Source organism: Mastomys coucha, unplaced genomic scaffold (assembly GCF_008632895.1).
Source record: "Mastomys coucha isolate ucsf_1 unplaced genomic scaffold, UCSF_Mcou_1 pScaffold21, whole genome shotgun sequence".
Lineage (NCBI taxonomy): Eukaryota > Metazoa > Chordata > Mammalia > Rodentia > Muridae > Mastomys > Mastomys coucha.
This window is the reverse complement of record NW_022196904.1, coordinates 164,509,332-164,534,315: the sequence shown is the minus strand read 5'-3', so window position 1 is coordinate 164,534,315 and position 24,984 is coordinate 164,509,332. Positions and strand designations below refer to the sequence as shown.

The window sequence follows — 24,984 nt, the reverse complement described above, 5'->3', positions numbered from 1 at the left end:
TCCTCTTCCTCCTCCTCCTCCTTCTTCTTCTTCTTCTTCTTCTTCTTCTTCTTCTTCTTCTTTTGGCGATTTCTTCTTGTTTTCTTTTCGCTGCTGCTGCTGCTGTTGTTGTTGAGACAGGGTATCACTATATAGTCTTGGCTGGACTGGAACTCAGTATGTAGACTAGGCTGGCCTTGAACTTTCAGTAATCATTCTACCTTTGGCAGTACTAGTACTACCCAGTACTAGGATTAGGAGTACATCACCATTTCTGGACAGAGGCCACTTATATAGTCTCTGTTTAACTCAGTTTCCCTCAGTACTCTTAAATAGCAGCCTGTATCTTAATTTTCAATAATTGTGAGTAATCTCAATTGCCAACTTGATGATATCTACCTGGGACACATATCTCTGCATGCCTGTACATCACTTTAAAAGTTATACTTGAATACTAGTCAGAGCAATTAATGGCCTTTTCTCAAAAAATTAAAATTATACAGAAGCCATGGCTCATGTAGCACCCCGAGGTTTATGCAATCTGTTGTTAGGTGGGCAAACATGCTACAGCTGATAGCACTGTCATCTGAAATAAAAGGCCAGAAAATTGGGGTGAGTGGAATGAAGATAGAAGCACAGGAAATCCAACCACTTTCACTGGTCTTGGCCTCAATGTAAAGCACTTCTCTCATCCTCATGGTTCACTGATCAAAGATGGCTCCAACTTATTGCTAAATAGAGGGAAGTTCTCACAGAGCATGGGATGTTCAGTGAAATATGATCACTGCCAGAGAACCCAAAAAAAAATCAGTCCAAAGATATTTCTAAGTCTTAAACATAATTGCCTATTAGAAGGTACTATAAACCCCATATATTAGCTAAATTTATTATATATTAGATTATTAGTGTCTTGCTGTCACAAATCTCTCAGATCCTTTTCTACAAAGACCTTTAGTATAATAGAGCCAAATGATTATTTTCAAAATGATTCCATATTATGACTATGATGTTATTATGTGGTCTATAGTATTCTAAGTATTTTAAAAGAATTATATGTCACTTTTTAAGGTTAAAGGTCAAAGTCTATAAACCACTAGGGAACTGTTCTTTATAAGGATAGGAATATCTGTGTTCTTTTAGCTCCCCAAATTATTTATGATTCTGTAAGGAACTCACCAGTCATACATGTATTTATTGAACCTTTATTGCACTGTTACTATAAGCCAGACATTTTCTGAATGAACCAGTTGGTGTGCTAAACTCTGGATGCTTTTTGATTTAATCCTTACAACCCTATAATTTATGATGATGATGACGGTGGTGGTAGTGGTGGTGATGTGTGGGCTAAAGTTGAGAAGTAAGTTAAAAACATGACATCAGCCTGAACTTTGTCTTCAGTGTACACTTTTCTGATAAAAATAAAAATTTCTGTCCCATAGGGCCTAATAAAAACTCTCCATGGAGGTTTAGTGCCCCACCGCTTACCCTGTACCATACTGAGACTGACTGAAATCTGGAAAGTGGACACTTCTTTTTAATATTCACCTCTAATCTGTATTTTCTATCGTTTGTAGACTGAAAATTGTGAATTTTTAAGTGCATTCCCTAAAAGGTCAGTGTATGACACCAAGCATTCTTTCTAATTCTCTCTCCACCCTTCTCTCAGATGGGGGAGAGGGAAAAAGCCACGTTTCCAGAGTTTAGAGCTGAGAAAGCAGGCAGCTCAGCATGGAAGTCTGGGCAGAGCAGAGAGCAGTGCTCTCCAGACAGAAAGAATGCCTAGCATGGCAGGGCTGTTTGGCTTAGGACTTTGGCCATGTCTGAAAAGGAGGTATAAAGGAGGTGGGGGGTGACTGCATTCTGAATTAGAAAACCAAAAATGAACAAGCTTAGCAATCAGATCTGTAAGCAACTACTGAATTCCTTAATCTTATGTCATAGGTGTCATGTGACACTATTCCTGAGGAGTTGTGAACAAAAGCTATATTACCAAAATTACCAGCGGAAAACTATCAAGTCAAAGAATACCAGTAATTCCAACTCTGCTAGCCAATGAGTTTTATTGGGGTTATTCCTAAGAAAATGGGTAAAGGTTACTTAAGGGGCAAAAATAACTCAAAGACAAGTTGTAGCGCCAAAAATATACCCCAGCAAAAAGCCCACAACATGTGTAGGGAGAGGGACATGGAAAGTAAATAAGTAAAAAAATAAATAAATAAATAAAATTTAATTTAAAAAAACAAAAGCTGTTGCCCACAGCTTTCGGGTAGCTCAACAAGTTGGAGAGTGTCTCTTCCAGTGAGCTTAGTTGGTCTTAGCCTCTGCCAGGCAACTCAGCTGGCTTAAGAATGTCTCTCAACAGTCCTTACTACCTATATGAGCTTGTGGATTGAGGAACATAGTGTGTCTGATCAATTCAATTTCAGGGTCTTCCTGCAGCTTTTGAATTATTTACTGTCTAATTTTTAAGAAGCTTCCTTATAGAGTGAAATGAATAAATATCCTACCCTCCTTAAACATCTTGGATCCTAATGAACTTCCCTCTAACATAGAATATTTTATCTCAAAGTACTACACATCAGTAGGGCTTGCAGATGCCCAGTTATCTGTAGAAAATCATCCCTAGTGTTCCAACCCAACCCCCACAGCCTTCCTCCTGTTCCTTTGCTGTACCTCTCTGCAGGGCTCACAGATGTGGTGGAAATAGCATGTTTATGTTATTATTTCAAGGAGGCTGAATTACTGGGGAATGTTACCATTTACTTTCTTAGCTGGCTACATGCTCTGTGATTAGTTTTCCATTATTTACTGTAAAATTGTTTCCCAAATTTGTGTACAGTTTCGTACATGGGTGCTTCAGGAAAACATCTGAAACTGGAAGTCTGAGTTCTATTTCATCTCATCGTGTGGGGTTTTCCAACATGTTTATATTTAACTAGATGCCCATCAGGATGATTATCTTATACAGAGCTGTTTAGAGGATATCCATGTGCCTTGTTAAACATAATCTATCCAAATATATGTAGCTTTGGATAACAAGGATTACAAATATACATGTGCGTTAGTTTTAAAACTTCCCTTCGTAAAAGCTTTTATTTAAATTGGCAAATGCACACATGTACAGAGTTGTTAGTGTTTGCTGACATAGAATAAACAAGCTAAAGATCCCTAAAATCTTTTTACAGAAGAGAAATAGGTATGTTAGCATTTTAAAAAGATATATACATATAACAACAGTTAAAGAAAAAGAGGCCATGAATTTGAAAAAGAGCAAACATGGGAGAGTTTGGAGGGAGGAAAGGGAAGGAGAAAATGATGTAACTTACATTACAATAAAAACAGCTAGTCTTTCCTGATCCGTGATGGACAAGCCCCATCATGTGGCCCATGTGACACTGGGCCCGTGACTATCTGGCTGCAAGCATTCGGTGCTACGTATTTTAAATGTGTTCAGCTCAATCCAGTGCTGCTGATCCATACCATTTACTCAATGAATGGGGAAAGCTTGCTTTATCTATCCATACTCCTTAGAAGATGAGGAATGAATTATCCCTTCATTCATTCATTAACCATCCAAACAGTCAACAGGTATCAAGTACATGCTATTTGCCACCACTATGAGAGGCATCAGAAATATAAAAGGTAAATGTGAAACAAATTCTCAAACATAAAGAAGAGACCACTGAGTAACAGTTGTCCCAGTTTCATAGGGAACTTGCTATCATTGCAGAAAAGCAGCCCCTGGAGAGATCTGGGTGTTGGTGAAGGACACTGGGCAAACTCCACCATACACCCCAGATAAAGTTCCCCAGACAGGTGTAAACTGCGTCACCAGGGTATCCCATCTCCTTCCTGGTTTACTAAAACCAGGTCTTTACTAAAATGGTCTTTACTTTACAAACTCATACATCCAGTGGGTCACCCTTACATGAAGAAAGAATAGAAATTGTTGGGCCTACGTTTAGAACAGCTGGAACTCACAGGTCAGTGTTTCAGCCTTCCAGCATATTCTGCATGTGGGGACTTGTGTTTTAAGTGTGCAAATTACTGTGGGATGTAACATTTTAAAAACAAATATTTTGATATTTTTACTGTATAGGAAGGGATTTAAAGATGATTGTGAAAACCATATTTTACAATAAATATTTAAAATTTTTAACTACTTAGTACTCAAATGAATTGATTGATTAGTTTACTTAAAGGCTAAGATGTGGTTTTAAACCCCTAGCCCCAATGTGCTTACTCTTTGATTCAGCAATTCTCCTTCTAGGAAATACTCCCTATAGGTAGGTAAACCTGTAACAAAGAAATAGGAATCAAACCGTTTGGGCTCCTTTGACAACAGTCTTAGACTTGTATATAACTTATTCTTAATAAATTGCTTCCAGTTCTGGAGGCTGAGAAGTCTGAGATCCAGGCACAAGACACTTGAATCTGTGGCAAGGTCTCACAGGCTCTGCTCTCTGTCCTCATCACCTCCCAAGAGTCACGCCTCAGAATGCTGTCCCAGTGGCAACTAGATTTCCACACGTGAGTTTAAGGACAGACATTCAATCCCTGGAAGAATAAACATGCAAAACTGTTTGCAACAGTAGTAAGCTGTGAAAAATATGCCCAGCTGTAAAAGATGAAATAATTAACTCTGACAACCACAGTATTATTAAACAAGATAGATGCCAATGAACTGAGAGAGAGAGCTCTGTGATATTTTTATGAATATAAATCCAGTCAAAAAAACACTGGCTATAGTTGGCTTACATTTTCACTTTAATATTATGAATAAGTATTTAGGCTCATGTGTAGGGTATTTCTGAAAGTAACCTGAGGAACCATTGAATGCAGTCATCATTGGATAATGAAGGTGCTGGGTCTTGAGACAGAAAGTTACTCTTTCCTTCTTTGGCTGTGTTTATAGTGCTACCACTTAGACAACGACAGTTTAAAAACAAAGATGATCCAGTTCTATCTCCCCTTACTCACAAATGTGGGACCATGAAAGCTAAGGCAGCGAAGTCTTCAAACCCCAGAGACCTTGAAGGGACAATAGGCATTTTGCCTGTTTGCAGGCACCAGCCCCCCTCGCTAGCCGAAGCCCCCCATAGATTTGTGCCATCAATCACGTAAGGGCAACATCCCAAGCCCCCCCCCCCCCCACACAGATAAAGGACATGGCCTGTGGTCATGCAGACTCAAGACAGATCTCCTTTTTAATGAGGTACCTAAAGGCCTAGAGGACTTAGCCAATAAGCCTTCCTTCCCAGACACTCCTTCCTTGCAAAAGGTATTTAACCTCAGACCCACCCTGAGAAGTGGGGTATGGTTTTACTCAATTCACTTTCCACCATGACAATAAATTCCTTAAAAACCATGGACTTCCTCTTCCCTCTTTTCATCGCCACTCCGGTCTCAGCTCTTTTGCAGCTCCGAATGGTGCCTGGGTATCCAAGAGCCTGAGAACCGCAAGACCCTGGCCTCATCGCAGGCTGGGGATCCCTGAAACCAGCCCCAGCTCTTCAGTGCCTCGGCTTGCGCTTCCCCACCCCTGGAGTGGTGTTCCAGGGGTTCCCTACAGCCTGACACCTGTGACATGGGGGAAACTTGCTGCCTCCTGCCTCCTGGAGTGGTCGAGCCCTGTGGCGGAGCAGATGCAGGACCCATAACCTTACACACAACATATTAAGAGACTTTTTGATTTTGCTTTAAAATGGTATTTAAAAATATGCCGACCTAAACAGCTTTGCTGTTGTTCTCTCTAGTAAACATTAGTGCGTCATATCGAATACCCATTTGGGGAAGAAAGAAGCAGCACAGCCATGGAGTCAGCCAGCCAGTGAGTGAGGAGACAGTGTTTCTGATGCAATTTCAACTAAGGTCTCAACTCTGGAGGGTGGAAGGAAGGATCCAAGGTGTCCACGCTAAATGAGTCATATATTATTTCTTAAGATAGAAAGTTACAGCCCAGGATTTTCTGCAAACCTTAGATGGTGTAGCATAGTTTCCTAATAAATGTTAGACACAGTCCTCTGCAGCGAAGAGAGGAAAATGACAGTGAACTTCATCTATTTTCTGTAATTTAAGACTGCCGTTTCAAGCCTTATCATTTCCCCTTTTCTGATAGGCATTTTATCTTTAAAGGAGAGGTAAGGATTTGTCAGGTAATCTTCATGTCTGATTGCCTGCCAGGAAGAACACAATTTCCCTATTCATTTATCTTTAAGAATCTTTTCTGGGCTATTTCCTTTCTCCTAGGACTTCTTTAGAAGATGTTTGTCTCCCAGATGAAGCGCTCTGTTCCACTCTCTTCCTGTTTACATTGGACATTTAAACTGGGTACTGTTATCGATTAATGTGGATATATTCCACCTCCAGAGAAGCAACATGGAAGGGAAAAAAAATCAATATTTTCTCCCAAAAGATAGTGCAACAAAATGATGTAAGTAAAAGGGAAACCTTTAAAGCCGTCTTTTCTCTGCACCCAGCTCTTTGGAGAAGCACTTGTTCCCTGAACTTTGCACTTCTGTGAAAACCATAAGCCTATGTTGGATTGATATAAATACTTGCCATAGAAATCCCTGCAGTAGACAAAATTGGACATACTGAACTTGTCTGACTTGCAGAGAATGAGCCAAATTTTAGTATTTGGCTGATACTTTTTAAAGCAAATAAACCCTGCAATTGTTCCCTCTGTTTCTGATTTTTGGACCAACAGGCACAGAACGCCAGCATGCTGCCAAGATAAGGGATGCTAAGACAGAGTGCTATATGCACATTTGGCCTGCTAGAAAAGTGAGGAAGGAGAGAGGGAGGCTCGGAAGCCTGTCAGCCTTCATGGGTCTCTGTCCCTTCCCTCCTCCTCTCCTTCTTCCTCAGTCATACCCTCATCAAGGAGGAAGTAGAGCATACATGGAGTCTGCCATAAGATTGGCTTCCTCTCTGTCAGAGTTGGGGCTGCATCCCTAGGCTGAGCAGAAGAGAGCTACATTGTAGAAGAGAGCTCCATTGCTAAGAAAAGCCCTTCCCGCAAGAGGAGGAAGATAACTGACAGTTCCACTCAAGTAGAGAGAGGAAAAATTACCACCGTGTGCGTCTTGGTTTGCCATGTAGTGGTCAAGCAAGTTCACACAGGTATGTTTCACAATCCTCACTCACTTACACCACAAATGTGATTCCATTTAGTGGAAGATGGTTCTGCAATAACACTGCCCATGCTTTGTCTCATCCTCGCTGAAATAAGCCATCCTGAAATGCCTCACACATGTGCCTCCTGGTGCCAGACACCGCGCTGACCACACATGTGCCTCCTGGTGCCAGACACCGCGCTGACACACATGTGCCTCCTGGTGCCAGACACTGTCCTGAGCACACATGTGCCTCCTGGTGCCAGACACCGCGCTGAACACACATGTGCCTCCTGGTGCCAGACACTGCCCTGACACGCATGTGCCTCCTGGTGCCAGACACCGCGCTGAACACACATGTGCCTTCTGGTGCCAGACACTGTCCTGAGCACATATGTGCCTCCTGATGCCAGACACTGCCCTGACACACATGTGCCTCCTGGTGCCAGACACCGCGCTGAACACACATGTGCCTTCTGGTGCCAGACACTGCCCTGACACACATGTGCCTCCTGGTGCCAGACACTGCCCTGACACACATGTGCCTCCTGGTGCCAGACACTGCCCTGAACACACATGTGCCTCCTGGTGCTAGACCCTGCCCTGAACACACATGTGCCCATCTGCTATACCAGGGAAGAAGCACCCTTCTCACTCGTTTCCTATTCCTCTTGGTCCACAGCTGTGTCCGTCATCCCTAAGTTGCTTTAGTCCTCTGGTCTTCTCTCAGAGATGAAATTTATAGCTGGCTTTTGGGGAACCCAACTGCTCTCCCTTGCAACTGACAAAAATAAAGTCTACCAGATGAAAAATATCTGGTGCATTTGCATGTAAGTAAGAAATTTGGCTTTCAGTACAAAGTAATGAGAGAAAATCTGGGGACAGGAATCCTGTGTGACCTAAGGTTGAACATCCCACATAGATTTCAAAATAGGAAATCAGAAATGACAAGAAGTAGAGAGTAGAGAGTTAACTTTTCCATGCATCCAGGTTTCCAGGTAACATTAAATTCACTCTTTCACATCCTTTCGAGTTCCTGTGACTATGCTATAGTCCCAATATAGGCTAGGGGTTTGTGGATGATCACCAGCTCATTAGCTGCCTATTACTATCAAATAATGCCAAGCTACTTTAATTACTATGGGCATATAAAACATTAAAACACTGCAAAGGCTTCATTTGATTGTTTTCACAAAAAAAAAGTACTAAACTGTCATTGTTGAATTTTCTCTTTAAACCTAGTTGACAGATCCCAAGTGATATTATAAAATTAATTTAATCATTTTTAAGAACTATCCTTAAATATAGAGAAATCAACTTAATATCAAGGTGTTTTAATTTGATTAATTTTTAAAGTCAATCACTGTTTTTAGTCAGGTAGTTTTCCCTTCTTATTTGTGTGTTACTTCCCCATTTTATCTCACTGCAATGACACTGATGTTAAATATACTACTGGTGTTTCAAAGAACCCTTGTTTTTAATAAATAAATTCACATTAAGTGACAAAGGATGCCTCTAATATAAATTGAGGTCATCACACTAAATTGTACCTGTTAGCATGATATATTATAGTAGATAAATCATTGGAAAATCTGTATGATTCTTGATGGAATTTGCTCAATATTGGTGACCTTATTCATGTTAGGCAAGTACTCTGTCATTGAAAAAATCCTTTCTTAATGAGAGACAGTTCCATTTGGTTACCTGGCCTTGCCTTGAGCATTCAGTCCCTCTACTTCAGCTTCCAAAGTGGCTGGGCCACCTTAGACCCAGGGATGATCTTCTAAATAAGTAGGATTATGAACATGGAGAATTATCTCTATAATCTTATGGAAGAATGGTCTGTATTTGTATCTGTAAATGTGCTATGGTGTGTGTGTGTGTGTGTGTGTGTGTGTGTGTGTGTGTGTGTGTGTGAAATCAACATTACAATAGTTTGATCATTTGAAGGAAATCACAAGTAAAACAACCAGGTCCTGAAGTTGGGATCAACGTTTTCTTTCAGTTAATGTATTAACTGTATTTCCAGTTTCCTATGTGTTTCTTGGTTGGCATTCTGTTTCTTTTTGGTTGAATAGGTTTTAATATGTTTTATTTTAAAAAACAATTGCCTTCCTTATTTTATGATTTAAAAACATCTACCTTAAGTCTTCCATTTTTATGTGTTTAAGAGTTTCTCTATGTCTGATATGACCTGTCTGTTAGAAAAATCCAGCAGGGATGCGTGCCTGTCTTCAAGTAGAATGGAAAAACACACAAAAAAAGGGAAGAAAGAACGTATCTCCCCTGAGATGCCAAAACCACAGAACAACCCTGAGGCAGAACTGGTGCCAGAATTCATTCTGCAGCATACTTCATAAATCTAGTTAAACTGGTCATAGGCAATATTGCCCACACGTATCGAGCAGAAGTATAAGCAGATCTAAGAAAGAATGTTTTAAGCTCAGGCTCAAAGAAATTGTGAGATAAAATGCCTAGGATGTGTATGTAAATGTGTGTATATGACATGGAAATATATGTATATATCCATTTAAAAAAAAGACATACATACAAAGGTATATACCTCTTTGACCAATAGTTGTTCTAAGTTTAGAAAATGATAAAAAAAAATTTATAATGCCTGAAGATTTAGGAATAATCTACTCCATGATATAAAGTAACCTATTGAATATGCTTTTTAAAAATGAAAGAACACTGGTAGTAAACCTAAGGAGAAAGAAACTGTCCAAGTTGATTGTGGAGATTCAAGATGACCTAAATAGAATATTTGCCAATGAGAAATTTGAAATTCAAAGGACAGGTTAAACACAAAATTAAACAGATATGTGGAAAAATGGTGAACTAATGAATAAATCAGAAAAATGCATTTAGAACTTAGCATAGAGAAATCAAAATAGGAAATATTAAAATGGAATTGAGACATGAGGCTGGGACGGGGATCTCAAACGTGCTTAGTGGGATTCCCATGAGAGGGCGAGTAGAAAGCAGGGAAGGGGACTGCTAGGAGAACCAGGAGCTGACAGTTTCCAGGGCTACTGACAAAGCTGAGTCCTTAGATTCTAAAAATCCCGTGGGTTCATAAAAATGCACACATTCAAACTTCCAGAGATTTAGGTAAAACTTTAAAACACCAAAACACCATAGAAGAGAAATTACCAGAAATGGCCTGAAGTCAAATTAAAGATTGATTTCTAGAAACTAGTTCACATTGGAATCACATCCTTAAAATCATAGTGATAACACTCTAAATATATTGTTGCATAGCAACAAAACATATTTCACAAGTAAGGGTGATGATGCTTCTGTGAAATCAAAACCTAAGAGTGACGACTTCTGTGGGGCCATCATTTAAGAAACTTTAAGATGGTTTGGAAAGAGAAGTATGCATAATGAGAAGATCTGATATCCAAGAAGCTTGGATAAATGTGGGCAAACACTGTCAGTGTCAAAAAAAAACCTGAAGAATAGAATTAATCTGGACAATGGGAGCACATAAATCAGAGCTGAGGTGAAGTGTTTTGAGATTCTAGTGTTGGTCAATAAAAGATAAAGATGTTAACTTGATTTTAACTATAAAGATAATATGAATATTTAAGTGTAAAAATTTCTTTTGCAGTTGTAGGTAAGCATGTAAACTTCCAAACTAGGGGGAAATAGAATAAATGGGATTAAGGAAGACACTTCAGCTGGGGAACAAAGAGGGAGAAGAAAGGAAGGAAGGAGAGAAGAAGGAAGAAGGTGAAGAGGAAGAGGAAGGAGAAGAAGGAGAGAGAGGCCAACAGCACCTTGCTAACCAAACTGGGACCTGAAGTCCCAGTCCCAGCACCCACATCAAATGCTGGGCACTTAATTGCAGTGCTGGGGACTTGGGGACCATGGATCCCAGAGGCTTGTTGGCTAGCTAGTCTAGCCATCTGATGGATTCCAAGTTTCTCAAAACTTACTCTCAAACTAAGATGGAGAGTGACTGAAACGACTCCTGACACCAAGCTCTTGTCTCCACGTGCACGCACATGCCACACCAATAATATACTCTCACACCACGCAAAAACATGTAAAAAATCTATAACAAAAAGATAATATTTTTATAATTCTCAAAAATCAACCAACATTGAAAAGTCAAATGAAAAGAAAAAAGATTTCAACTCACAAATGATTCTAGATATTTAAAAGTTTCAAATATGTTATTAAAATGTTCAAAATCAGGAAACTAGTAATACGACATCAGTAGAAAATAAAAATTATTTTTAAATGACAAGAGAAATTGGCAAGTGTATCATCAGTCATTTCTCTCATTGACTGGTCTTGCAGTCAATTGTTGTCAGAACTTAATTGATAAGAATCTCAAAATTAATTATATTGTACTCACGTAAAATGTTAATTCATAGGAGATGGCTTTGGGAGAAGCACATGCTACATGAGCATGAAGACTACCATTGAGTAACCAGGACCCACTTAAGAAGCTGGAACCTTTAGTCCCACCCCTGACAAGACAGCCCGATCACAGTAAACTTATGGCTAGCAAGCCAGACCTATTTGGCAAAGTTCCAAGACAATGAGAAGGCCTGTCTTCAATAAAAGGTGGGAGGCAGATGACACATACAGGGTTTTATGAGACTAAAAGGAGTTACAATCATCTAATAGATGGCTAGGTTCTAAAAATCAAGAGGGAGGATATTCCTTCTAAGGTACAATAGCTCACTGGAGTTTAGTGAGCTGGTTGCAAGACTGTCATTTTCTTTGAACATACCAGTAGCTACTGTCCTTACAGCTCTGATGGAAGTTTGCTGAAGAGATCCAGGATTCCTGACCAGAGCATTTACAACTTGAGTTGTGCCATTGTAGGTCAAGGGCAGCAGCCTGCAGTCCTGAGAAAGCTAAGTTGTGCTGAGAAGGCAACCTTGAAATCCCTGGGACACAAGTTGTAGAGAGAGGGCTTTCGCTGCCTTCCTGGCTGACAATGATCTCTGTCTTTTCCCATGTGCTTATATAAATGTCCAGAAACTCAAGTCTCTTAATCTTCCATCAATTAAAATCTTCCAAAGTAGAAAATCTGAAGCACTTCCACACACTGATGTTCTTAGGTACCATTAAAAGCACTCAGAGATGTCACTCAAAGATCATCTTGTTCAAACCCTCTGTTGTGCTAGGCTACTCCTAGAAAACTAAATGTGTTTTTTTTTTTTATCACTTTTGCAAAACAACTCTTCTATGCAAAATTTAACAATTAGAATTATAAGCAGAACCATGATTTTCTATCAAGAATTATTTCCTTTCTCAGTTCCCTACTATTATTCTTAGCATGACCTATTGATATTGAAAAGCTTTGATCTACCAAACTGAAAAAAGAAAGAGCAAAAGGCACCTGAAGTCCAACATCCAAGATTGCCTTTTGGCAACACATGTACATGCCTGGGTACGTGTGCACAAACACATGTACATGCCTGGGTACGTGTGCACAAACACATGTACATGCCTGGGTACGTGTGCACAAACACGTGTACATGCCTGGGTACATGTGCACAAACATGAATATACACAAAAGCTAATTCAACATCTAAAAACTTGATTCAAAAACAAATGTAGCTCTTGAGAGAATAGGCTGTACCTGCAGCCATTTAACAGATTTTAATGCATCATCTAAACCACATTTTCTCAACACAATTTACTTCAAACTTTGCTTTCTTTATTAGTTGTTTTGGTAGAATGCAAAACTAACGTTTCATCATGATAGTGTCATATGTATATCACTGCATAGCTTTTGTTGGCCCTGACATTGCCTTCCATTGTCCTTTCTCCTCCATTCCTGCTAGTTCCCTGCTTTATCCCTAATAATGTCCCTTTTATGCTTTCTAGTAACATATGTGTGTATACCCATTCCTACAATCTACATATGAAAGAAAACATGATATTTTATCTTTTCTTCCAATGCCATCTCTTGTCTCCCCTTTAGACCTAAATCCCAGTAACATATTTTGTGGCTTTTTGTAAATTTGTGTTTTCCAAATCTTAGTTGTATTTAAACTCTAGTTGTGTGCGTGTGTGTGTGTGTGTGTGTGTGTGTGTGCGCGTGCGTGCGTGCGTGCGTGCGTGCGTGTGTGTGTGTGTGTGTGTGTGTGTGTTATTTTATCTTCTGAAAGTGCCTTTTATTTTGGGAGTTGAAGTCATGTTCTTTTAAACTTCTTCTTTCGTCTAAATTTTTATATAAATTCTCAAAATTTGTTCAATTCCAAGAATAAAAAGTAATCAGGTTGTTCTGTGTTCTCTCAGTATTACACAAGAATCATTTCGGTTGGAGTCTCAGGATTTCTTTTTGTATTGCTCTCCTAGGAGGAGATAGCTATTGTAAATGGGAAGAACCTGTCATGCCCCATTACTAGTCTTAGTGACAGGAAAAGAGTAGCTCTTGATGTTCAGCACCTAGCTAGCCTGTATGTCCCTTTAAAGCCTGCCAGTGATGGCAAGCAGAGCGCTCTTCTCCTGCTTTACGGATGAGGTAATGTTCTGTCTCTACAAAGACCTGGTACCTCACAGACAGAGGCTGGCTTTGCACCCTTCCAGTGTGAACAAGCTTCATGAACTTTTTAACTGATGCGTAATAAATGTGTTAACTGGCGTGTAAATAATGCCTGCTGTCTTAAGTACGTTTCCAGTTGCCATGATAAAATAGCAAATGAACTTTAGAAAGGAAGGGGGCATCTTGACTCACAGTTTGGGATACAATCCATCATGGTTGAAGTGTTTTGGCAGCAGAAGTTTAAGCCCCCGGTCATGTTTCATCTGTAGCAGGAAGCAAAGAACAGTGACTATGGATAAGCAGCTAGGGTTTGTCTGTGTAGCCCTGGCTGTCCTGGAACTCACTCTGTAGACCAGGCTGGCCTCGAACTCAGAAATCCGCTTGCCTTTGCCTCTCATGTGCTGGGATTAAAGGTGTGTGCCACCACTGCCTGTCGTCACTAGTATTTAAACCAAACTCATGTTGATGCTCTTCCACAGATTATGCATTCCAATGCCTTAGTTGCCTAAACACCTTTAACTTCATGCTTTATTGGTTACCTTGTGTTCTTCTAAATAATGAAAGATTCAGCCAAGCACTCAGTTTTTGTAATCATGAAAATTCAGCAAAAATAAATTGAGTGACAAATAAAAATGGGGGTATAGATGGGACAGACTCTTGTTTCTGTTGTTGACTAAAAGATAAAGAAGAATGGTGGAACTACTGTTCTCTCACCGCACAGGAGGAAGAAGAAAGTGAACTCAAGTTTAAGGCCAGCGTGGGCTACACAACAAGACATAGCCTCACATATACACAGAGGATACAAGGAATAGTATTAGGAGGAATATTCTGATTTCAAAGAGATGATTTTTCAAGGTGTTAAACATAATGTAGAATTATTATAATTTTAGTAAAATGTTTTATAACCTTCCTAACATAAATATCTTTCCTGAACACCTATTTCATTCTCAGAACTTAAGAAAATAGGGTATTTGCAATATAATATATAAAAGACTTACAATTTACTGATAAGAGAAAATAACTAGTAAATCTAACTGGACCCAGGTAGTAGGCACTAAGGGTGCTTATTGTCCCTCCCATCTCCTCATCAAGAACTGATGATTTGTTTTCTAAAGTACATCTGCAGCCTCCTTCCTCTCCAGGAGAGCTGGAGCTGCTTCAGAACCAGCCTAAACGTCTGCAGACGCAGGTCTCTGTCCGCCTCCATCACTGCCTGGTGGTAGTCGCGGGTCTCTGTCCGCCTCCATCACTGCTTGGTGGCAGACGCGGGTCTCTGTCCGCCTCCATCACTGCCTGGTGGGAGACGCGGGTCTCTGTCCGCCTCCATCACTGCCTGGTGGCAGACGTGGGTCTCTGTTCGCCTCCATCACTGCCTGGTGGTTACGATCCCTTTCTACTTTGGATTCCAACTCTGGGCCGTGCTCTTTGGTTGCCCACTTAAAGTTGTATCTTCCTGTTCCTCTCATACTGCAGAGTCATCGGAATGTGGTCCATCCCTGGTGGTCCATACCACTGTCCCATTTGGAGTTCAACACCTTGAGGACAGTGAGGAAGATGTACAGAAGTTAGTGACCCAGCAACTGGAAATCGTTCTGCCGGGTTTGCCGAAGCCGATTGCTACCAAATGCCACAGGTGGAGATATTCACAGGTAACCAGAATATGTAGTGTAGTCTTCTGAGTTGTCTAGTAGAGGAAATGAATGCCTGCCGGGATCCTTGGAGTTCATATGGGTTTGCCATATGCATATGTAGTTTCTATAGGTGTCGTTGTGTGTGTGTCATTTTTACCAGCCTTGTCCACATCCCATCACGCTCTGAAATTCTAGGGTTTCTTATACAGGCAAGAGAAGTTGCACGTCCAGATGTAGCTGTTTCTCTGGGGATTTTCCAAATTGACACTGTGACTGTATGGGCAGCCACTTTAACTACCCGGAGCTTTGCTGTAGGTCACATTAACACTGTGTGTGTATCTAGTTACTACAGTTTTCATTTTTACTGAGTTTCTACTTCAGTTTGAGTGGTGACAGCAGAGGTCTTTCATGAGTAACGCTAGCCTATTGAACGGAGCTGCCTTCCAGGGTAAGATAACCCTGCTTATCGCTCTTCTAGGTCAGCCTTACGGCTCTTCGTACAGAGTAAATCTTGACTTAACACACACACTTTTACTAGAGTTGGGATCCTCTTCTCAGAAACGGCTCTGGTTGTGAAGTCATTTGGGGGTCAGTGAAGCAAAGGTCGGAGGTGCTGGAGACGGAGACTGTGTTTTCTCCCCTTTCTGAGCCCACTGATTAACAGATCTGTGAGTACTATTGGTTATCTGAGCTGTAAAGCCTTCAGAAAAAGTGGTGTTATGGGAAATTGCAGCAGATTTTGTATGATTTAAAGGGCTTTCCAAATCAGAGGAAATAGTAAATTACTCACTGAAATATTGCAGCAGGTCTGTGTTTACCCATCTCTTCTCAAGTTAAATTGTACAGGGAACCTCTGGAGGAAATATTTACTTAAGCGTGCTGTAGTCACTTTAGAAAACTTTGCTCTTTCCTTTTAAAAGCATTGAAAAAATCTCAATAGCTAATGTCTCTAAATGATATTTACCTCAATTTTAAGTTGACTTGTAAAAGAAGCCAGAAAAAGAATCTTGTTATAATTTGAAGCTGGGTATATTGTATATGTCTTTTGCCTGTTGTAAATACTCCTTTAAGCTAACAGTATATAATGACATTTGTGTGTGTGTCTGCAAGTGTGTGTGTGAGTTTTTCTCATAATAAGTTACTAATAGACTAAAAAATAATTTTTAAACCTACTCATTTATAAATTTAAATCTACTCATTATATAACCCTTACAATTTTATATAGTCTAAAAATAACCTTGTCCTAACCATAAAACTACCTAGTCAAATATTGATGACACAATATCGTAAAGTTTCATCAAAGGATTATTTTGAGAACAATGTATATCCAAACACTAGCAATGGTTTTTAGTGCAATTTGGATGTTGACATCGTTCCACCGCATTTATAACTCTGCAGACATAGATGCTGCACTGGCTGCGGGGCCTGGAAGGAGACAAGCTGCCATCCCAGCTTCACAGCATGCACTTCCCACTGCTCACTCAGCTCTCAAGCATCTCTTACAGCAGCCTACAAGAGTAACACTGTCATTTGTGGTGAACATCTCACCCCTTGACACACATTAGAAAAGGGACTGACCAATGAAAGGTCAAGTGGCTTGAGATAAGGTTCTTACTTTCAGCTAATCTCCTCAACAGTACATCCCCCATTCTTTTCAAAGGTCCATCTTAACCTTTGGAATTTAGTAGAGAAGGGTGTGCCCCACGCCTTGCCACCATGGCCTCATCTCAATTAATCAATGTACATTTGTGTGAATGTTGGATATAATGTAGCACTGAACTGATAAGAAAAGTAATGTAAATGGGAGGCACAAAATAAAGAGGAGCAAGGGCTATATTTTCAGTGCTCCCATCCTCCAATTCTGAGCAGAGACTGTGCTCTGAAGGGGGAAACCCAGCTGAATCTCTGTCTAGCCCAGGTCCCACTCCAGACTCCTTTTGTCTCTCCTCCCTTCTCTTCCTTCTGTTCTCCACACGCTGTCTCATTCCTTTTCTGCTCTTTCTCTGAAAAACAAAAAACCAGAGTTCTACATGCCTTTATATTATGAAAGTTTCAATAGAATACAGAGCTAATATTCTGTTCCAAACAGTGATATGTGGTGTGGATTCTCTGCAGGATCAAAACTTTCCTTCCATTAGTTTCTTCTCTTCTTATCCCTTTCTTTTGTGACACTTGAACTGAATCTTCACACTAAATGCTAGAGACGGGTGGAGGGGCTGGGCTCGAAGCTGGGCAACTCCGAGGCATGATTTAATGCTGAGAGTAGACACACAACTGGAATATGTAAATGCAAAATCCAGATAACACGAAATGCTAATAAGGGGCAGAGTAGTAGTAACTTCACTAATGCCTCGTGCTCATGCAAACTAGTAGAGGCATGAGTAGGCAGGTAAGTAGCATATTAGAAAACTTGACAGGAAGGATAGAAGAATGACTTGGCTAGAAAAGATTTTTAAAGTACTGAAAATATTTTGCCTCTATAATAGTAAATTACATTAAACATTTGTCCTAATCCATAGGATATACAATATTAAAGATGAATTTTAATATAAGCTGTAGGCCTGGGGTATTTTATTTTCCTCACTGCTATGACAAAAAGAAATGCAGGTTAAGTAAAGAACAGGAATTTGGAGAGCAGGATCATGGTTTAAGGGATTATGGCCTGTCATGACACAGCAGCTATGACACAGCAGGGGCAACTAATCAAACTGTTGATCCTACAGTCAGGAAGCAGAAAAAGAGATGACACTGAATCTCAGAGCACTTTCTCTTTGCCCTGTTTTCTACAGTCTAGAACATCAGCCCCTGTGAGAGTCCTTCCCACACTGAGGATGCATCTCTTCTGCTCAATTAAACCTCTCTGGTAAAACCTTCAGGGCATCCTCAAAGACACATGTCTTCAGCAATCCTAAAACAAGAGACTGAAAGATTAACCATCATAAGGGGACAGGATGTATCAATTTAGAGTGGGCAGTTTCATTAGCTCACAAATTTGAAAGTTAAAAGTCCAAACAACAGGGCCCTGGCCCCAGTGAAGGCCCTGTTGGCTGAGTCACCTCATGGAGGATGGCAGCATCTAGATAGAACACAGCAAGCATGAGAGATTACGTGGTGAGTCACAAAGCCAGAGTCATAGTTGAAGGAGCTGCTGTGACAACTAACTGCAACTATCCTAACAACCCAACCGACTCCCACCGAGCTCCTTCTCTTCAACGCTGGCTATGCTACCCAGAGAACCTAACTTCCAGAAGACATCACAAACCATGGCCACACCATCACATCTCCCTTAAAATGTGCTCATAAAGGCTTTGCAGACTCTTCTGTCACTTTTCGCTGCTTGCTGCGGCCATGGTCAACCCCACCGTGTACTTGGACCTCAAATCTTAAGGGAAAGCATCAACACATTGAGGCTCCAGCTGCTATCGTAGAGAACTTGGAGGTTGTTTGTATGTGGGGAACAGTTTCTCCTGTTGATCCCCATGCCCTCTGCCATCCCCCACATATCCACAAAGGCAGGAGGAGGGTGAATATGTGCTCTCCCCTCTTCACTAAGGAATGTCCACAATGTCACCCATTTCTGTCCTGAAACCATAGAGACTAACAACTGCTGAGGGCTCTAAGACTGTAAGTTGGATTTTGTCTTAAATGACATAGTGGTACACTTTTGTGGGTGTTGCAATTTAAGGGGAAAAATGTATTTGAGCAACTTGGCAACTTTCTGTACTCTCATCTAGGGTGGATAAAATTCTTCAGCTGCTGGGTATGGGTTTAACTTAAGAAAGCAGTGGCAGAATTTTTTTAATGGTTCTCAGTTCTTCCATTTTACACCAATTTCCCTTCCATAATTTAGATGTTTATCCAGTTGATGTAATTTGATGTTTAGTCCCTATATCATTTCATTAAGGGTTCTGGAACAAGTGGGTTATTTTAATACTTTCAGCAGAAAACTGTTCACTGAAGATGGCTTTGCACGTAACCTTACACAGGACACTCAGTGACACTGCTGACCCTGCTGCCTGCTGCCACAGCACTGTGCTCCTGGCCTTTCCTTTGTTTCAGTGTCTGCCTCAGACATTTCTCAAGCTATTGCTGGCAACTGATTGGTGCTGAGGTGTAACTATGATTTTCCCTGTTCTGCCTTGGTTTAAAAAAAAAAAATTGGTCTCCCATCCAAGTAACTTACCAGGCCTGACCCTGCTTAGCTTAGTTTCCAAGAATTTAGGGTAGTGTTCTCTATCTAATTAAATTGAAGCTTTTGGCCTTCTATATTTCCTGTGTTTGATTCTTTCCTGAAATATGTATATTTTTTTTTTTAGGCTTCCCCACTTTCAAATAAGAAAAGTGAGTTTTTCTGCCATTTTTCTTTGAGTACTCATGAGTTGCTAGGTTATTATTGTTGTTGTTGTTGTTGTTGTTGTTGTTGATGATGATGATGATGATGATGATGATGTAGACAGTGTTTCTCTGTGTAGCTCTGGCTTCCCTGAAACTTATTCTGTAGACCAGGCTGACGTTGAATTCAAAGAGCTACCTGCCTCTGCCTTCCAAGTGCTAAGGCATTGGTGGCACATTAAAGGCATGTGCCGTGCCTCCTCTGCACAGAATAGAGAATGATCACCAGACTGGAGAGATGACAGACAGAATGGAAAAAGTAGCTTTTTCTAGCTATATATCTGACAGAAAGCTAATATCTATAATCTACAAAGAACCTCAAAAATTAGACACCAATCAATAAATGAGCATCTCAACTGAACAGACAGTTCTCCACAAAAGAAATGCAGATGGCCGATGAGTATTTGAAAAGTGTTCTGACCATCCTTAAGCCATCTAGGAAATCAAATTAAAACTACTTGGAGATTGCTTGGCCCAAGTCAGAATGGCTGTCCTTAAGGAAACAAACAATGAGTCCTGGTGGGGATGTGGAGAAAGTGAGCCCTTTCTTACACACCGCTGCAGCCACTGTGGAAGGGCCTCAGAAAAGGGAAAACAAGCCATTCCACGCAAGTACATACCTGAGGGACTCTAAGACAAAATACTACAGAAATGCTCATATAACCATGTTTACTGCTGAACTATTCATAACTGCTAAAAAAAAAAAAACAGCAGCATAGATGTCTATCAACAGATGAATGAATGAATGAATGAATGAATGAATGAATGAAAAAAACTTGACACATATACCCAACGTAATTTTGTTTAGTCCTAAAGAGAAATCCGGGCATTCTCAAGAACATGAAGGCAGCTGGCTAACATCGTATGAAAGGAATCTAAACGATGTCTCTATAAAATGGCTGAGACAAAGACGTAACTAGATATCATATGCTACTGAGTGAAATCTCTGACCCCGGGAAGGGGTTACACCCTGTTGAGTTGCTGGCCAAAAGGGTCCCATAGATTTCCCAAATATTACAAATTATTGATAATATAATTGGTTATCTTTCACAACATGATAGTAAGACTATATGTCTGAATAGACCACTTAGCTGTGCCATCATTGAACTAAAAAAAAAAAAAAAAAACGAATGGAGCTGCTGCCCACCTGGAATCTCTCCCGATTAGCAGCCATGGTCCTGGAAGGCAGTCTGCATGCTATCAGCAGACAGAGGTAGTCATCCACATCTCCCAGCCTTTGGCTACAAGAGTGACCTGCCCACAAGAGTGGCCTGCCCACAAGACAGCAGTAGAGGCACAAATGTTGCAGGTGTAACCAGACACATTTTAAAATGGAATGTGAGGCCTAGCCCATGAGAGGAGACCCACATCTGACACCATTACATGAGACCAAGCACCTGAGACTAAACAGGCCATTGCCTCTACATGAAAACCCACTACTATTACTCTTCTAGAGGAATATAGCAACAAAAGCAACTGCTAATGATATATTGCTATACACCCAGATCACTGCTCTACCCTACCCACATCAGAGAAGTGCCATTTTGTAGTCACTGGGAATTACCACAGACAGCCACAATCAGATACTATGCACAGAGTGAAGGACTTTGGAACACTAAGCGCTAAATGGATTGTCTGTATCACACTTTTCTCCTCAAGGTTAGGCTATCCACACAGAAGAGGAGGCAGATAGATTATAAGTGCCAGAGCACATAGATGGTTAACTCTGTGAAAACACCTTCCAGACACTTAACGGGCTGATGCACATATGAACTCCCAGAGACTATGACAGCACACACAAGACCTGAACAAATTCAAGCCAGACAAAATCCTAGCATGGAGAAAGGGAAGTGGGCCCAAAGTCCTGGTGTGTATAAGGAAGCAGGCTGAGCAATCCAAGGAGAGGAACCCAGTACGCAGCATCCTGCATGGCCTCTGCATCAGCTCCTGCCTCCAGGTGCTTGCCCTCTTGAGTTATACGCCTGGCTTCCTTCAATGATGGACTAAGATTTGAAAGTATAAACAAAATAAACCCTTTCCTCCACAGCTTGCTTTTTGGTCATGGTGTTTCATCCCAGCCATAGAAACCCTAACTAAGGCACCACTTACCTAAAAGCACTTGGATTTTTCTCTCTGTACCCTTGACTCAGCCCTTCGCAGAAACATCCCAACGTGTAGGTACATCTCATCTTCTTTTCTCTTCTCTTCACCCTTCCATTCACATTTCTCACTTTGACACTGGCCTTCTGTCTCCTCAAACAAGGAAGTGTTTGCCTATTTCTATAGAAAACCCTTATTGGAAGGGATACAAGAGAAAAGAGGAAATCTGGACTAACACAATGCTAGAATATTCCTTACAGATTTTTATTTGGAAGGCCAAGGCCGAGTACACAGAAGTGAATTTATCCTCTCATGAGATAATTTCTGGTAGGTGATTGTACTGAATTTCAATCCTGAGCTGGCAGAAGGCAACTGATGTTTATACTTTCTCTTTCTTAGGCATTTTTCTATTGCTATCTTCGATTTCCTCTTTTCAGTAAGTTGAGATGCAAAGTGGTGCCATCTCAGAAGGACTGGTTTGCTTCCCTTCAGAGTAGTGAGCTCCCTAGACAAGCTACATCCAACTTTTCATATAGACTGGGCCTTTCTTTGTATCCTCTTTTCATGTCTAGAACAAGATACCACACAGAATCAACTTACAGGACAAAAGGTTAACCTTTACAGCTGTAGAGAGTCCAGTGTGAGGTTGATTCGTTTTACTGTTTTAGATTAAGGGTGAGCATCATGACATGGCGGGAGCACGTAACCACTCAACCCCAGAGAGCACAAAGGAAGGAGGAGGGGCAGGGACAGCGTCTCTAACAGCACATCTCCACCTCATGACCTCACCTCTTAAAGTGTCCGCTGCTTCCCAAAAAGACCATTCAGAGGCTTAAACCTTTAACACATGGGTCTTTGGAGGACATTTAAGATCCAATCTACTACATATTCCAAGGATGTCATGTATCCACACTATCATCTGTTAGATCATGTCTCTGAAATTAGACATTGCACTTGATATTATAGAAACCACAAAAGTTTGATCTTTTTAATAAAGTAGATTGTGAACTTGATAATTTTATTAATTGTTTTAAGTAAGACCTATAGCTGTTTTAAGGTAACTCATAAGCTAGTTCTGAAAGCAATTTAAATCTGTCACCCCTGAAAGACGCTGGCTAGTGCACACCACAGATGTAAATACATGGCTTTCTAGCACAAGTGCTTTAAATGATGAATGTCAATTTACTTATCAAAGCATATTATATGATTCTCTCCATAATAAAATCACATTCTCTTCATTTTCCTGTTACTTGTATTGTGACTTTTCTTCTACACTTGTGCTTTATGATTTCTACATTTATAATAATGTGTTAAAGTTACGATCTTGAAACTCTGAAGTCAGGGTGTCATTGGTCAAAGAGATTGCAACTTTTAGCCTCAGAGTCCTCACAGGGGCAAAACAATAGGGAAACCTACCCCATATAGTTATGACAGGGTGAACACCAAGAACTCTAAGAAACATGCAATGCAGACACTGTGCAGAGCAACTTCTCCATCACCCCTGACCATGGTGGTGAGGACAAGAGGAGACACCACAAAGTGCTGTGGGAGTGTAGCCAATGCCAGGGCTTCTTCACTGCCTCTCAGCATGCCCCACTCTTCCTTTCATTTATTTAATTCTCTTCTCTTTTGAGATTTTCTTCTCATTTTATATACATAAATAGTTCTAAACTGGGATTTTTCAGAACTGATGTGGTGCCAGAGGCATTGACATTTGGCTACAGCCTATAAAGAACTGTTGGACAGCATCAGAATACAACATGTGACAGCAGTAGACTGCTGTCTTTGTCACCTTTGTCAGCTTGAAAACTTCCCTGATTTTTGTAATTCTCCTAAACTAGCCTGTACATTTTTTTGGTGTTTGATAATTTAGCACGTCTGTGCCCTGAACCAACATTGCCTGGCATAAAATTATGGCCACTCTTGCTAATACATCATCTGTTCATAGATTTTTTTTTTTTTGCATATTGAGAGAGATGGACTATGAGACAACCTAGCAACAACAGGAAGGCTGGCTAGTGTCATTTTCAAACATTCCACTGAATCATCTTCCATTTAGCTGGCCACTTACTTCAGTCCCTTCAATGAAGCATGTTGTAATATTCTGAGAAATCTCATCCTTGATTTAGGAATGTACAGTTAAAGTTTAATTTAATTTTATACAATTAAATATCTCCTCTTTTCACAAAATCCCATAATATATGAACTATTAAATGTTTGAACACATGTACATTTAATGAAGTCATTTTTTTTTCTCTGACACTGCTGGGACTCACCCTGCCATTAGCCATTATCACACTTACTCAAAATTACCAAATTATTTTAAATGGTAATACTTCATAGGAAATGTTTAAATGTCTAATGAGAACAAAATGTCATATATTACATATATGCATATTCATCTGAACCCAGTGTTAATACTGGATAGTAAGTGCTATTACACGGGTATGGACACACTAGAAGTAGGTCCTAGTCCATCAGTGTTTTTTAAAATGATGTCTATGTGATCTATTTAGACCTAATATCAGTGCTATGCTATAAAACTTACAAGTTCAGTTAATAACATCTACTTATACTACAGTGGAAATTGGTAATATAAATCCATGTTTTCATTCAATACACATTTGTTGAGGTCTAACTGTGTGTCAGTCATTGTGCAGGATTCTGAAGCATCTCTCATCCTTCAGCAAGTTTCTATATAGTCAATCAGAAAGAGTAACCACTCTGCATAGAGTCATGGTGAAGTACAGTATGACACAAAAAGATATACAAAGTGATATTTGGAAGTACAGAGCCAACTTGCAGAAGAAACCATAAGAAACAGCTTCTTAAAATGGAATTTTAGCAGAATATTTCAAGGTGTCGACCTAAGACAGGAAAAGGCCATGAGTGTAGCAGTGTTACACAAGCTTTTCCAGAGTTAAAGGTACACTTGGGGAACAGTTAGTAGTTTTGTTTCACAGAAAAGTAGAATGTGGCTGGAATATGGGGCAGGATTGTAGAGAAACACTGAATCCAGCACTCTGGTTTGCCCTGCTGAGCTGTGTGGATGTTCAGCACAGAAACTGTTCTGTCCCTGTCCTTGGACAGGGCTACTGCTATGCCCTCTGACATACTGCCAGTCAGAAGACTACAGCAGAGGCTCCATTTCAGCCCTCCAGTTCCTTACTCCACCCTTCCCTTGCCATCATCTGTGGTCGGACTTCCTTGTACCAAGATAGTCTAATGCTTATTCTCTCTCTTACCC

The 24,984-nt window shown here is 40.4% G+C and overlaps 1 protein-coding gene and 1 long non-coding RNA gene across 4 annotated transcripts in view; one reads left to right on the top strand and one right to left on the bottom strand.

Moving 5' to 3' along the window:
• The window catches only part of Rnls (renalase, FAD dependent amine oxidase), a 262,909-nt gene that overhangs the window by 220,246 nt on the left and 17,679 nt on the right, over nucleotides 1-24,984 (top strand). Inside the window, exon 6 of the mRNA XM_031390110.1 lies at nucleotides 15,088-15,263. Within this exon, the coding sequence (XP_031245970.1) occupies nucleotides 15,088-15,263 (176 nt within the window). The remainder of the gene's footprint in view (nucleotides 1-15,087; nucleotides 15,264-24,984) is intronic.
• LOC116103752 overlaps nucleotides 1-24,984 on the bottom strand; it is a 54,178-nt gene that overhangs the window by 23,233 nt on the left and 5,961 nt on the right. The window contains exon 3 of one of the 3 annotated variants that reach the window (XR_004123571.1): nucleotides 13,807-13,877. The exons of the other annotated variants lie outside the window; for them this stretch is intronic. This is a non-coding gene — a long non-coding RNA (uncharacterized LOC116103752). The remainder of the gene's footprint in view (nucleotides 1-13,806; nucleotides 13,878-24,984) is intronic. 3 annotated transcript variants of the gene reach the window in all.